The sequence below is a fragment of the Callithrix jacchus genome, chromosome 12 (assembly GCF_049354715.1).
Source record: "Callithrix jacchus isolate 240 chromosome 12, calJac240_pri, whole genome shotgun sequence".
Classification (NCBI taxonomy): Eukaryota; Metazoa; Chordata; class Mammalia; order Primates; family Cebidae; genus Callithrix; species Callithrix jacchus.
In genome coordinates this window covers 109,864,109-109,878,456 of record NC_133513.1, presented here as the reverse complement: position 1 = coordinate 109,878,456, position 14,348 = coordinate 109,864,109, and the positions used below count along the sequence as shown (strand labels likewise).

The 14,348-nt window shown below is 37.7% G+C and overlaps 1 protein-coding gene across 10 annotated transcripts in view; it reads left to right on the top strand.

The window, feature by feature from the left end:
- SHTN1 (shootin 1) overlaps nucleotides 1-14,348 on the top strand; it is a 120,023-nt gene that overhangs the window by 72,502 nt on the left and 33,173 nt on the right. For all 10 annotated transcript variants that reach the window (XR_013525136.1, XR_013525134.1, XR_013525135.1 and 7 more), the window contains 3 exons: nucleotides 1,237-1,390; nucleotides 3,338-3,437; nucleotides 9,972-10,054. Coding sequence is in view for 7 of the 10 variants with exons in the window: in XM_003734524.6 (XP_003734572.2) it covers nucleotides 1,237-1,390; nucleotides 3,338-3,437; nucleotides 9,972-10,054 (337 nt within the window). In the remaining 3 variants the exon portion in view is untranslated. The remainder of the gene's footprint in view (nucleotides 1-1,236; nucleotides 1,391-3,337; nucleotides 3,438-9,971; nucleotides 10,055-14,348) is intronic.

Sequence of the window (14,348 nt, the reverse complement as noted above, 5' to 3'; positions counted from 1 at the left end):
ACAAAAACATTTCAGTGAATATATTTCCACCCTTGTTGGAGTATTTTTAAAAATAATTCCTAAAAGTGGCATTACTGAATCAAGGGCCTTTCCTTTTTTATTAAAGACTTTTGATACTTATTACTAAGTTTATGTCCCCCAGGGGTCTTTTAAAATATTACCTGAATTTTTCTTTTGAAAAATGGGTACAAAAGTGACTCGTATTTAAAAATTAAAGTGTCTCTGAGGCTAACAAGCATACAAAAATGCCTAACATCACTAATCATTAGAGAAATGTAAATCAGAACCGCAGTGAGATACCATCTCACATCAGTCAGAATGGCTGTTATTAACAAGTCAAAAAAATAACAGATGTTGGGAAGGTTTCGGAGAAAGGGACACATATACACTGCTGGTAGGAATGTAAGTTAGTTCAGCCATTGTGGAAAGCAGTGTGGTGATTTCTCAAAGGACTTAAAACAGAAATACCATTCAACCCAGCAATCTCATTATTGGATATTTGCCCAAAGGAATATAAATTATTCTACCATAAAGACACATGCATACATATATTCATTGTAGCACTATACGCAATAGCGAAGTCATGGAGTCAACCTTAGTGCCCATCAGTGGTAGACTGGATAAAGAAATGTGGTACATATTACACCATGGAATACTATGTAGCCATAAAAAGGAATGAGTAATGTCATTTGTAGCAATGTGAATGGAAATGGAGGCCATAATCCTAAGTAAACTAACATAGGAATAGAAAACCAAATACTACATGTTCTCACTTCTAGGTAGGAGCTAAGAATTGATTACACATGGACACAAAGAAGAGAACAACAGACACTGAGGCTTACTTGAGGGTTGAGGATGGGAGGAGAGAGAGGATCGGAAAACTACCTCCCAGGTATTATAGTTTTTACCTCAGTGACAAAATAATCTGTATGTCAAACCCCTGTGACACATGATTTACCTATATAACAAACCTACACATGTACCCTAGAAACTAAAATAAAACAAAAAAGTGTCTGGTACATAACTCCCTAGTAAATTTATTTTAAATCAAAGAGCTTATTATGATTTTGTGTTAATTGTATCAAGAATTTGCATGGTTTCTAAGATGGATTGGACTCTCTTTGCTACGAAATACAGTCAAAGGGAAGTACTTATTTTTTCCCTTTCCCTTCTTTAATGAATGCCTTTTTATGAGGCATCACTCATACAAGTCTTTTTTTTTTTAATAACTTGTAGGTCAAAGAATTAGAAGAGCAACTAGAAAATGAAACACTCCGCAAAGAAATACACAACCTCAAACAGCAGCTGGAGCTTCTAGAAGAAGATAAAAAGGAATTAGAATCGAAATATCAGAATTCTGAAGAGAAAGCCAGAAATTTAAAGCATTCTGGTAAAAGCATTGAGTAGGCTACGATGTTTTATTACTAATCTTTGAATTACTCATGCCTAGTACAAAACCTGGCACATAGTCTGGAACATCCACTGGAATGCTGTGGAAAAATAGCAAGACTTGTTTTTCAATTCCTTCATTTCTGACCATGCAATTTGGTAGAATAACTGCTGGGTTAAATAATTCACAAATATTTAGACTTCTTTTTTGGACTTAGAGCCCTCGTGAACATCATATACAGAATTAAGACACAGAGATACCATTAGCGTAGGAAGACCAAACTTTTCAGCATTTTTCAGATCTTCAGAGATGAGTGTTCATTATGTGCTTTATTTTGTTCACTTAGAGTGCATTTTAAAAAAGAATTATACTTTAAAAAATACTATCTTCATCCTTGGTGTTCATACTACCTTCACCTTTGGTGTCCAATTATACACATGAAGCAATACTTTCTGTATGGCACCTAACAATGAAATGGGCAACAATATATTTATTAAGTGGAAAAACTTTTAGAACACCAGGGGATACTTAAATCAAAAGATTTATTCATTCAGTTCTAGGAGGCTTAACAGGAATGTGTGCGTTAAATTACTATACAGGCATATGTGTAAGTCTCTGTTGGAAGGTCGGTAATTTAAGGAGGCAGGTACTTTCCCTTTATAATGGCTTCAATATTCACTTTGGATATTGTTGGTTAATTTTATACTAGAATTTTGAAATCTATGCAGAAGAACCATGTAGGCTTTTTTTTTTCCTTCTCAAAGCATTCAATACTTTCTAATCCACAGTGAAAACTGATTATAATTTATGTTTAATTGATCCAAAATTGAGAAATATCTCATTCTTTTTAGTGTATCAAAGTAGCCTGTAGCCAAAGCCATCTTTATTGTGACTAGAGGAGGCAGACACTGGAAATATATGAGGTTCAATTCTGAATGCCTTTTATTAATATCTACTGTGTGTACACCCAGCCCTATCCTAGGATATAATAAGAAATACAGAAGAAAAGAAACCATGCTTTTTATCTTCAGAGAACTCAGATTCCCTTTGGAGGGATAAGTGCATGCACATGAAATGACCAGAGGATTCTCACTTTTGGAGGGCTTAGCCTGCATTGCCTATTTAGGTGTTGAGGGTAAATACAAATGGACAGACAGGTCCCTGGGGGTACACTCAGTTGGGGAAGGTGGAATGGCTGTGAATGGGGAGAGCTACCTCTGACTGCCAACAGTATGCAGCACCTTTTACCCATTATCTTATAGGTAGTATCATCTGTGATATAAATTTAAGTTCTTTGAAGTCAGGTGTTACGTCTCCTGCAGCACCATTCACAGGCGCTTTCACATTGTTGGTGCTTAGTAAAATGCCTGCTTCATTAAAGACTTGAAGGAATAATTTGCATTTCCAGAAAACTCTTCAAAAGAGCAAAAAGCTTCTGAGTTACAGACGTAGGAAGCTGAATCTGATTAAAATCAAGGACTCTAGTATTTGCAGTTTTTGAAGGAAATGAAGCAGAGGAGAGAAGTATGCAGCTATTAAAATTCGTTGCTAAATGTCATCTTTAATTCTTCATCTGTATACTTTTAAAGTCAAGAATTAACAATTTCTTAGTGTTCAAGTAATATACTTTGTTGTTAACACATATTTCTTCAACCTACTCACTCCTTCCCACCCTGCAGCCATTGCTTTGAATTTTTTTCTTCTCTAAAGTTTTATATACAACAAACAGATAATGTTTAATTTTGATAGATGGGAGTCCTCTCTTGCATTAGCAGTATACTAGATCGTGAAAAGCTTAAACAGTTCTGCAGTTTCTTACTGAATTCCTAATTTTGCCTTAATAAAAAGAACTTACTTTTGAGAAAGGTTATCTTCTTTCTTTCACATGTATAAACAATGTTTAGTTGCTTATTTCAGCTGTCTTCTGAATGCTTGCTCTCTGTGCAGTTGATGAACTCCAGAAACGAGTGAACCAGTCTGAGAATTCAGTACCTCCACCACCTCCTCCTCCACCGCCACTTCCCCCTCCACCTCCCAATCCTATCCGGTAAGCACATCCAGGAAGACTGCTTTGCATCAAATGTTCTTCCCCATTAGATTGTGCCATGAGAGGAGCCATACTAAAAGCATGAAAGATACTAGCTGGTGCTTCTCTTAGAAATTTTTCTAAAAGCCAGTGATATGGTTTGGTTGTGTCTGCACCCAAATCTTCTCTTGAATTGTAACTCCCACAATTCCCACGTGTCATGGGAGGGACTGAGTGGGAGGTAATTGGATCATGAGGGTGGGTCTTTCCCATGCTGTTCTTGTGATAGTAAGTTTCATCAGATCTGATGGTTGTTATAAAGAGGAGTTCCCCTGCACAAGTTCTCTCTTCCCTGCTGCCATGTAAGATGTGACTTGCTCCTCCTTGTCTTCTGCCATGAATGTGAGGCCTACCCAGCCACGTGGAACTGTGAGTCAATTAAACCTCTTTCCTTTGTAATTACCCAGTCTTGGGTACGTCTTTATTAGCAGCATGAGAATGCCCTAATACAGCCAATGTATTTTTCCCTTCTTGTAATATATAAATTTCATTCAATAACATTAAATTTTCCCTTTAACAGTAAGACCAGGGAATTTCGAGCCTCTCCAGAATGTGTTTACTTTTCTCTCTGACTAATTCGAATTTGAAAAGCTCTGGTTTGTTCAATTATATTAAAAATAAAAATGCTAAATGAACATACTACTTATTATAAACTAGTAATTAAATTAAAAGTATTAATTTTATCCATATCCTCATATTTACACCTTTAGTAATGCTAAGAAAGATAAATTATGTTTAAATTCTTATGACAGGAAGTCGCATATGCAGACAGGAATTCGTATTTTCTGAAACCCAAGGTGACATGGTGGCATTATGCACCTCACTTGAGCACAATACACACTAGGAGACTTAGAGTCAAATTTTGCCTTCTTTGTGTTCCACATGCCACCATCCAGAATTACATAAGACAGCCTCCTTGCCATGGTGACAACTTACCTACTCATGTCATGATGTTAGCTGCTTTTGTATAATTTATTCTTTAATAAATGGCATTTAAAAACTTTTGCTAGGTTTTTTACCTTTCATTAACTCATGAGATTTGTTTAATCCTTTCACACAGAAAAGCCGTTTATTCATGCTTTGCACCTTTGCTGATCCATCTGAATAGAATGTGTAGCATGTTCCTCCCACACGACTATGAAAATGGGACTTTGCGTTTTAAAAAGATTCTCATTAGTTTTCCTTACTGAGTAGGGTATGACATAATCTACTTTAAGCCATTGAAGTAGTTAAGGCAAAATAATTTTTACACGTGATCGATCCAAGAGTCAATTGAAAGAATTTCAGGTATTTTAAAATCTTTCTCTCCCGGGTAGCTAAATCTGTAGGCGATATTCTGGATTTGACATTTAAAATTGGAAATTCATCACTTTGATCTTTCTCTAAGGTCTAGGATTTTGAGCCGATAAGAAAGGTCACTTCTGTCTATGAGGAGGGAGAACGATTAAAAAGTAATTACAGTCTTGCTGTTGGCCTTTAATTTTTATTCTCAGAAATGCTGAGAGCCCCTAGAATTAAAAGTAAAATATAAGCTAAGTAGAATTTTTTTCCCCAAAGAGCACTTTACAGTTACACTGAGAAATGAGTCTTCGGGACTATGTGTGTCTCAAGTGTGAACTCTTTATAAGGCTCTTTACAGAAAATTTTATGAATAATATTAATGCTTTTTATTTTAAGATGAATTTAAATTGTATAGGACATAATTTTGATAGAAAAGAGAGTTTTTTTGTGAGAAATGCTTTCTTGTCCAAAGAGGTATATTTGCATATGTATTTAGTTTGAGTGGATTTTGAATTCATAGATGAAGGTTTTCTAACTTTGTTCCTGACCCATTTCTTTTACCCTGATGTGTAAATCATGGTTAGACATGTAAGTGGGAGGGAAAAAAAAGACTACGGCCTGTGGCTTCTTTTTGTTTTTGTTTTTTTTTTTGAGATGGAATCTCATTCTGTCACCAGGCTGGAAGTGCAGTTGCATGATCTCGGCTCACCATAACCTCTGCCTCCCAGGTTCCAGCAATTCCTGCCTCAGCCTCCGGAGTAACTGAGACTACAGGCACATGCCACCATGCCTGACTAATTTTTGTATTTTTTAGTAGAGACAGGGTTTCACCATATTGATCAGGCTGGTCTCAAACTCCTGACTTCGTGATCTTGCTCTGTTGCCAGGCTGGAATGCAGTGAGGTGATCTCAGCTCACTGCAACCTCCACCTCCTGGGTTCCAGTGATTCCCCTGTCTCAGCCTCCAGAGTAACTGGGACTACAGGCGTGTGCCATCATGCCTGGCTAATTTTTGTATTTTTTAGTAGAGACAGGGTTTCACCATATTGGTCAGGCTGATCTAAAACTCCTGACCTTGTGACCTACCTGCCTCAGCCTCCCAAAGTGCTGGGATTACAGGTGTGAGCCACCATGCCAGGCCGGGCCTGTGGCTTCTTTAAGTGGCCTTACTGCTTTTCCCTTCTCTTTCCACTCATTTGACTTCAGGAATAGGTAGAAGAAATAGGAAGAAGGCAAACTTTGGTCACTTTGTCCCAGAGATAGTGAAAGTAGGATAGGTTCTAGGCAGATATGGGGAGAGAGTTGAGGCTATTAGGTGTTTTTTTCTAGAAAAACAGAACCAATTGAGTGTGTGTATCTATAGATACAGATATAGGCAAATATATATATATATATACAGATTTATTGTAAGGAATTGGTTCATATGATTATGGAGGCTGACAAGCCCCAAGATCTGTAGGGTGAGTTGGCAAGTTGGACACCCAAAAGAGTAAATGGTGTGGTTCCAGACTGAGTCCAAGAGCCTGAGAACTGGAAGAACCTATGGTGTAGTTTTATTCCAAAGTTTGACAGGCTCAAGACCCAGAAAGTGGCAGTGTTTCAGTTCAAGTTTGAGAGCAAGAAAAAGCCAATAACCCAGTTTGAAAGCAGTCAGGCAGGAGGAATTCCCTGTTAGCTGAGGGAGGATCCGCCTTGTTGTTCTAATTAGGCCTTCAAATGATTGGCTGAAAGCCACCGACCTCAGGGAGGACCATCTGCTTGACTAAGTCTGCTGATTGAAATGCTAATGTCATCCACAACATCCTCATGGAAACACCAGGATTGTGTTTGACCAAGTATCTTGGGCACTCTGTGGCCCGTCAGGTTATCACACAAAATAACCATCACAATGGGCATGACTGACACCCCTTGAAAAACTAACAGGTGAAAATTATCCACTGAAATGTTCAATTTTGGGATGACACATGTCTGAAATTGTATTCATTCAATTGAAATGGCAGTGAAATAGGGCAGTGATGGCTAGAGGTTTGATTATGGGTCCCAGAAGTCTTGACCTAGACTCCTGTGGCATTTGAGTCCTGCCTTCCCTATAGTCTGAGTTTCATCTTGACTGTTGGTTTTCATATTGTGATGATTTTCCTCTGAGCACTGTATGTCTCCAGTTTATGCTTCAACTCGGAATCCTTTAAGCTAACACTTTCTGTCATCTAGGTGGTTTTTGCTAATAAACAGATGTTTTTCTTCACATATGTGAATACACACACACACACACACACACACACTCTCAGCAGTACAGAAAAATTCCTGCTTCATCATCTTTATGTTCAATAATGTACTCTTGCAAAATTTCCTCACAGAACCAGAAGCAAGGTCAGTACAGAGTGTAGTTCGAGGGTAAGGTGAGGCATCTGATTAGTGAGAACCCTCCTCACACCCAGCCCACCACGGAGGTGGTAACAGGTAGACATTGGTGTTCAGTTGACAGAATGGAAAAATGAGCAAGTAAAGTTTATTTTATTCTTTATAACTTCTAGAATAATATATGCTTATTTCAAAGTTCTATGTAAATTAAAATTTCTAACTTTCGTGAAAATAATTTAATTCCATTTGGCCATTGTGAGCCCAAAGAAGAGAAACTAGACAAAGGCAGAAGCTCCTTGATTGGTTCCCAAGCTAAATAGAGCAGGATGTGGTTTTTGCTTTTTACTGTGCTTTATGGGAGATTATCCACTGAGTTGGGAATTTTAAGAAAAAGCAATTAGGAAGGGGATTAATAATGTAAGCAAAGGTAGAAGTGAAAAGTAAAAAAAAGCTGGAAATTATGATTAAGAGATTGGAGGCTGGGCACAGTGGCTCACACCTGTAACACAGGCCAAGGCAGGAAGATCGCTTGAGGCCAAGAGTTCAGGACCAGCCTGGGCAACATGGTGGTGTTGCCCCCCCCGCCCCCGCCCCGCTGCCACCCCAGCTGTCAAAAATTTAAAAAACAGTAACCAGGAGTGGTAGTATACCTGTACTCCCAGCTACTTCAAAGGCTGAGGCAGGTAAATCACGTGAGTGCAGGAGGTTAGAGCTGCAATGAGTGGTGATTGTGCCATTGCACTGCAGCATGGGCAACAGAGTGAGACCCTGTCTCAGAAAAACAAAAAGGAAAGAAAAGAAGCATTGGGTGGTTATATCTTCTGAACAAGTGTTATTCTGTATATCCATTTGCCCCTTTTCCTAAGGGGAACATTATGCCTTTCTTTTCTTTCTTTCTTTCTTTTTTTTTCTTTTGAGACAGAGTCTCACTCTGTCACCAGACGCCAGGCTGGCATGCAGTGGTGTGATTTCGGCTCACTGTAACCTCTGCCTCCCGGTTCAAGCAATTCTCCTGCCTCAGCCTCCTGAGTAGCTGGAACTACAGGCGCACGCCACCATGCCCAGCTAATTTTTTGTATTTTTTAGTAGAGATGGGGTTTCACCATGTTGGCTTGGATGGTCTCGACTGCTTGACCTCATGATCCGCCCGCCTTGGCTTCCCAAAGTGCTGGGATTACAGGCGTGAGCCACCGCGCCTGGCCAACATTATGCCTTTCTTATCCTCCAAGTATTTGTTTTCTGTTGCTGGCTTCCTCAGGACTGTTTTGTAAGTACAGTTCCCCACTCTGAGGACATTTATGCTGCAGTTGAAGGAATTCAAAAATTCTTGATTCATTCATTATTTGGTAAACATTGTATTGAGGAAATGATAATATATGCAGATAGGTACATGAGCCTATGTGAAATTTTAAAATAATGTTAAAGTGACCATCTATATAATCACCCTCCAAATCAAGAAATAGGCAATACTGGCACCCTAATTCTTTTCTTTGATCCTTTTCCAAAGATAACCACCTTTCTCCCCAGTTACTATCTTTTATGGTGATCATTTCTTTGCATTATTTAAGAAAAATTTTCCTGCCTAATACGTATCCTAAACTACTGTAAATATCTGTATGGCCTGGTTTTAAACTTTATATAATTACAATTTTCATGTATCATTGTGGTCTTGTTCTTTTTACTCTACATTAAGATTCATCTATGTTGTGTAGCTTAAGTCTATTCATATTCACAATGTATAATTCACTTTTTGAAGGTCTCAGAATGTACTTATCCACTGTGGTGCTGATGGACAAATGAGTTTTACCAGTTCTGGGGAATTACAGAAATTCTGCATGAATATTCTTGTTCATGTATCCTGGTGCACAAGTGCTTGCCTTTCTGTAGAATATGTGGCAGTGGAATCACTGGCTCATAGGATACATATATTTTTGGCTCTACTAGATAATTACAAAGAGTTTTCCAGAATGGAATGTACTATTAATTTATATACACTGTTTGGTTTGAGAACTTCTGTTATTCCAGAAACCCACTAACATTTGATATTATCAGGGTTTTTTGGTCTGTTTGATGAATGTATAGTGATATCTCAGTGTGGGTTCACGTTTGCCTAGTAGCTAATGAAGTCAAGCACTTCTTTCGTATATGTATAGAAAATTTGGACGTCTTTTTTGGAGTTTCAAGGTTTTCATCCATTTTTGTGTTGAATTATATGCTTTTTCTCATTGATCTGTAGAATTTCTTTATATATTCTATAATGTCTTTTTCTGCATATCAAAGGCTATAAAATTTAAATATGGTCAAATTCATCATAATTTGATTTTACATAGATTTGTTTTTAAATAGACCAGAGGGTGGTATAAATATGTTTTATCCATAAGTATTTGCTCTACATCTTGCAGATTCAGATGTTTCTGTACCCATAGTTCACAAATATTTACTGGTAACATACACTTTTTAATATTAAACATTCCCTAATTCTTTCATTCTTCCCTCCCCCTCTAACATAGTACATAGATAGCTCTTTCTGAATTTTATATATGAATCTTGAAATTTTTTGTTTCTTTTTTTTTGTAAGTGTGTATGCATTTTATTATTAGTTATAGCAGTGTCCTCTCTCCAGTAATTAGTTAGGTGTTATACAGAAAAGGATGAGATGTGTTTCTCTTCTGTAAAGTGATGAAAAGTTTAATATTATTAAAAATGGAAAGTGGACTGCTTAAATTCTAGTTATGTGTTCATACACCTACTGAAGAATGAGAAACTTACTGATTATTTAGGCTCTATATATTTTATTCGTTGGATCATAAGGCATCCAGTAATCTCCCATTGATCTTTTTCTTTCTTCCAAAGATCACTCATGTCCATGATCCGGAAACGATCCCACCCCAGTGGCAGTGGTGCTAAGAAAGAAAAGCCAACTCAACCAGAAACAAGTAAGCATCACTTCTATTTCACTTAAGTGATTGATGGTGTAGTTTTGGGGCAATTCACTTATTTGTTAAGTTTTTTGCCTATAAACATGTCGTTGGAAGAGAAATATGAAGCACTGAACAGCTGTCAGAATGAACCAGTAACCATCATTGCCTTCCTGTAGTTTGTTATCTAGAGGAAATAAACATGTACAACTCACTGTAATGAGAGACATACTGGCAAACATGTTTCTATTAAGGGTCAGGGTACCTTGTAGTGTACAGGAAAGAGAGGGAGTAATTCCAAATGAGGGGTTTGAGGAAAGACTTCTTAGAGTTGGTAGCAAGTGAGCTGGGACTGTATCAGGCTCTTAGTATGTACTACTCCACTTTTGTGTGCTGGAGGTACACGATATAGAAGTTACATTCTAGTGTAACTAGGAGGAAATAAACAAGTAAATATATAATTATTTAAATGCAATTAAGGAGTAGTACATGGTGCTAAGAGATTGTGGAGGTGGACTGCCGGCATCTGAAAGTGATGTTCAAGCTGAGTAGTTGTACATTTAGAACATTGGGTAGGTTGGGTGGCGGTGTTAACAGTAAGACTATTTCAGATAGAGGAGCAGTGGATTTGAAGGTCCAAAGTATCTAGGAAGGAACTTGGCATATTAGGAAACTGAAAGAAAGTTGATATGGCTGGAACATGGGGTCCAAGAGAGCAGGTCTAATAATAGGTAGGCAGGAGCCAAATTCTGGAGGCCAAGGTCAAGGTTCTGGAATTTCTCCTAAGAGCAGTAGAAGTTTTAAGTAGAGGTATAAATATGATGAGATGTGTCCTTAAAAAGAAAATCTCACAGGCTGCAGTGAGAGAACAGACTGTAAAGGGATTAGAGTGGATGAGGGAAGACTATTGCAGTCATTGAGATGAATGTTGATGGTAGCTTAGATGAAGGTGGTAGAGGCATGCATACATTCAGGAACTATTTAGGGAGGTAAAATTCACAGGACTCTGGTTCATTGGAGATAGAGGTATAGAGGACAATGATAAGATGGGAATGGAGGGAGATGGGCCCTCCTGTTGAGCAGAGCCAGCAGATGGCTAGATGCAGTGGAGTCAGTTCACAGACACCAGCAGTTTGGTGTGCAGCCACAGTGACAGCAGAGGCTTAAAACAAGGGGGCCAGATCTTGGTCCTCTGTTCCTGCTGGTCGCATTCCATAGCCTCCATGCAGATTCTGGACAGACAGCTGGTATGTTCTCGACTCTTTGTTCTCCTGTTTATCCTATTTTATTAGTATAAACAACATGGTAATGAGTAGCTTTGCATGGTGACAGCATTTTGCTTTAAATTCTGTTACTTTTAAGAATTTAATGTCTCGCTCTCTACCTCTACTCTGGCTATGGTGTTTTGAGTTATTTCCACCTCTCTCCGGCTGTGCAGATTGCAAGCTCTTTGAGGGTTTACTCTTCTTGGCAGCATCCCACTGCTGTCATGAATATTGAATGAATTGAAGTTTGGACTTAGTTTTTTCTTTCTTAGTGGGAATCTTGCAGCACCATTACAAATGAAAGCCGATTTCATCTCTCAGAATTGGCTTTCTGTGCCTGCGTTCTGCAATCTTTTGGAATATATTCCTCGGCACATTAATGGGGCTGAAAGGCAAATTCTGCATTGCACCAGGCATTACAAGATTCTAAAGCAGTTCTCCTGCCATTGGTGATTTGCTGGGAAGACCCGCTCTTGGGTTACTGGCTATTTGCATTTCCTGATGCTGTAATTTACATTTTGTTTCAATTTTTGGGGGGGGAGATAATTGGTATATTTTAGAGGAATGCTGGGAAATTGGAATAAAATGAATTTTCCTTCCAAGTAAATTACATCATCAACTTGTCAAACAAAGTCCCTTGTCAACTTTGATAGTACCCTTAAAATAAAAAGAAAAATTATTCTAAAATGTCTTAACCCCCAGTTTTAGGCACCATACAGTTTTTCTTACAAAAATGATGTTTTATTTATAATTCATTAAACGCGACAGTATTTTTTCCCCACATCCTTGGGTTACCAGATTGCTATTTTGGGATTCTAAGGAGAGTTACCAACATGGAAGTTGCTCTTGAGATTTTAGGCTGGAGCAACCCTAAAAATCAAACAGCCTTGAGTAATTCATACTGTACTCACACGTGGCTGAAGCAGTACCCTCTTTCTATCTGGCAAGGCAGTTATTTATAGTGGCTTATTAATAGGTCGCACTGAAAAAATAGTTGTTGAGTGAATAAATCAATAATGGTTAAATGCATGATGAACTAATGGTTAAATGCATAATGTAGACATCCATCATTGGGATTCTCTGTGACACTTTGGGGTTTACATTTATAACATAGTGACTGGTCTCACAGTCACTGTGTTTTCTTAAGTTAGCATCTTATGTTGGCATTTAACATACAGTTTGTAAGGCTTTCAGAGTTTTTAAGTAGGGAAACTTTTACTCCTTACTTATGGCTCTTAAAAAGCTTCATTGTTAAGGAAGGACTGTAGAATATTTTATATGTAGTTTTAAGAGTTGAATATAAGACATCATGATAAACTCTGAATATAGTAACTCTGATTTTGACAAGAATGTATTTATTAGGCAAGTTATGGATTTCAAAGGTCATTAATTTATTGATATTTTCTTACTTCACTGTGCCTTGATTTGCTAATCTGTAGAATGGAGATAATATTATTTCCTATTTCACAAGGTTGTTGTGAGAATTAGTGAGTCTCACAACATGAAAAGTGTTTAGAGTAGTATCTAGCACAGAAAATACTCAACATGTTAGCATGGAAAACACGGAGAAGGTACCAGCCATCCTTTGGGAGGGGCAAAGGGAATCCTCATCCCACAGGTTCTTGTGATTATCGTAGCTAAGGAAATTTCTTTAACTTTATGACCTGATGTCAAATTTGAACTTAATTCAACTATAATATATTCTGTAGAAATTTGGTACATCATAGTGGAATAAGATTTTTTTTAAATTACCTTTTAAAAAAAGTTAGTGAAAGAAATAGTAATCCTGTGGAATTTGGAAATTTATTTTTATTTCTTCTAGGTAGTAACAGAAGGTTTTATTTAGTAATAAGGTGATGGTTTTGTCTGTGGGTCTTTTTTCTTTTTTTTTTTTTTTTGAGAACTAACTTATTTTTCAAGAGGGTCTTAAAATTTAAGCCCCAATTAATTACATTTAGCTTTCTGATCCAAGACTGACCTTGAAGCACTAACTCAAAGAGCATTTGATTTTATTTTTCTGTGGCAGTTCAATAACATTAGACCTGTTGTCTTCATTTGTCCCTTTTCTTTAATCTCCAGTATCCTGCATATTTCTATTGTCCCCCTGATTACATGCTTTTGTGAGACAATTACCAACTGTGTGATTGCAGAAAGAATTACAAAACATACCATGAGCTCTCTGTAGGCAGTTCTTGCAGATTTATTAGAACTGCTTAATAGTTTAGAAGTTCGTATAGAATGCTTTTTGCTAGTTCAAAAACAGGGTCGGCAAGAGAGAAAGCTTGTGTAGCTAACCTAGCGTTGCCCTTGTATTGCGCCTGAGTAGGGAATCTGATAAGAATGATTTCTTTTCCTTAAAACCAATTAAGCCTTTACATTTGAAAAAGACTGAGAAATTAAAGCCTGGTTTATAATCTGTACACAATACAGATAGTGGCACGTCTCTGAATTATCACTATGATTCTGGCAAGCAAATATAAGAAACTACTTTAAATTCCTGCTATGTTAGATGCTGTAGCGGATTTGAATGGTGTTGACCATAATTCTCCATCTGTCTGCCTTAATTAGTTTTTGTATGGTGCATTTAATTGGGTTTCAGTCATTCCTTACAGAGTGCTAATCTGTTTGTAGGCAGTGTTCCTATTACCATGCAGCTCTTCCTAGTCTCAAAATGGCAGACTTTCTGAAAAATCAAATGTTTTAAAAATTTATTTTCTCTATATAGAGCGAAACCTCATCTTTACTAAAAATACAAAAATTAGCCAGGCATGCTGGCATGTGCCTTTACTCCCAGCTGCTTGGGAGGCTGAGGCAGGAGAATTGCTTGAACCCAGGAGGTGGAGGTTGCAGTGAGCCGAGATCACATCATTGTGCTCCAGCTCTGGGCGACTGAGCAAGACTCTGTCTTGGGGAAAAAGAAAAAAGTATTTTCTAAATTCTCAGGAATAAATCCTACACCCATACCAGGTGCTTGAATGGCAGATCCGGGTTTTCAGTAGGATGAGCAAAAGCACTGTGTAGCTCACAGCAGATACTCAGATATGGAG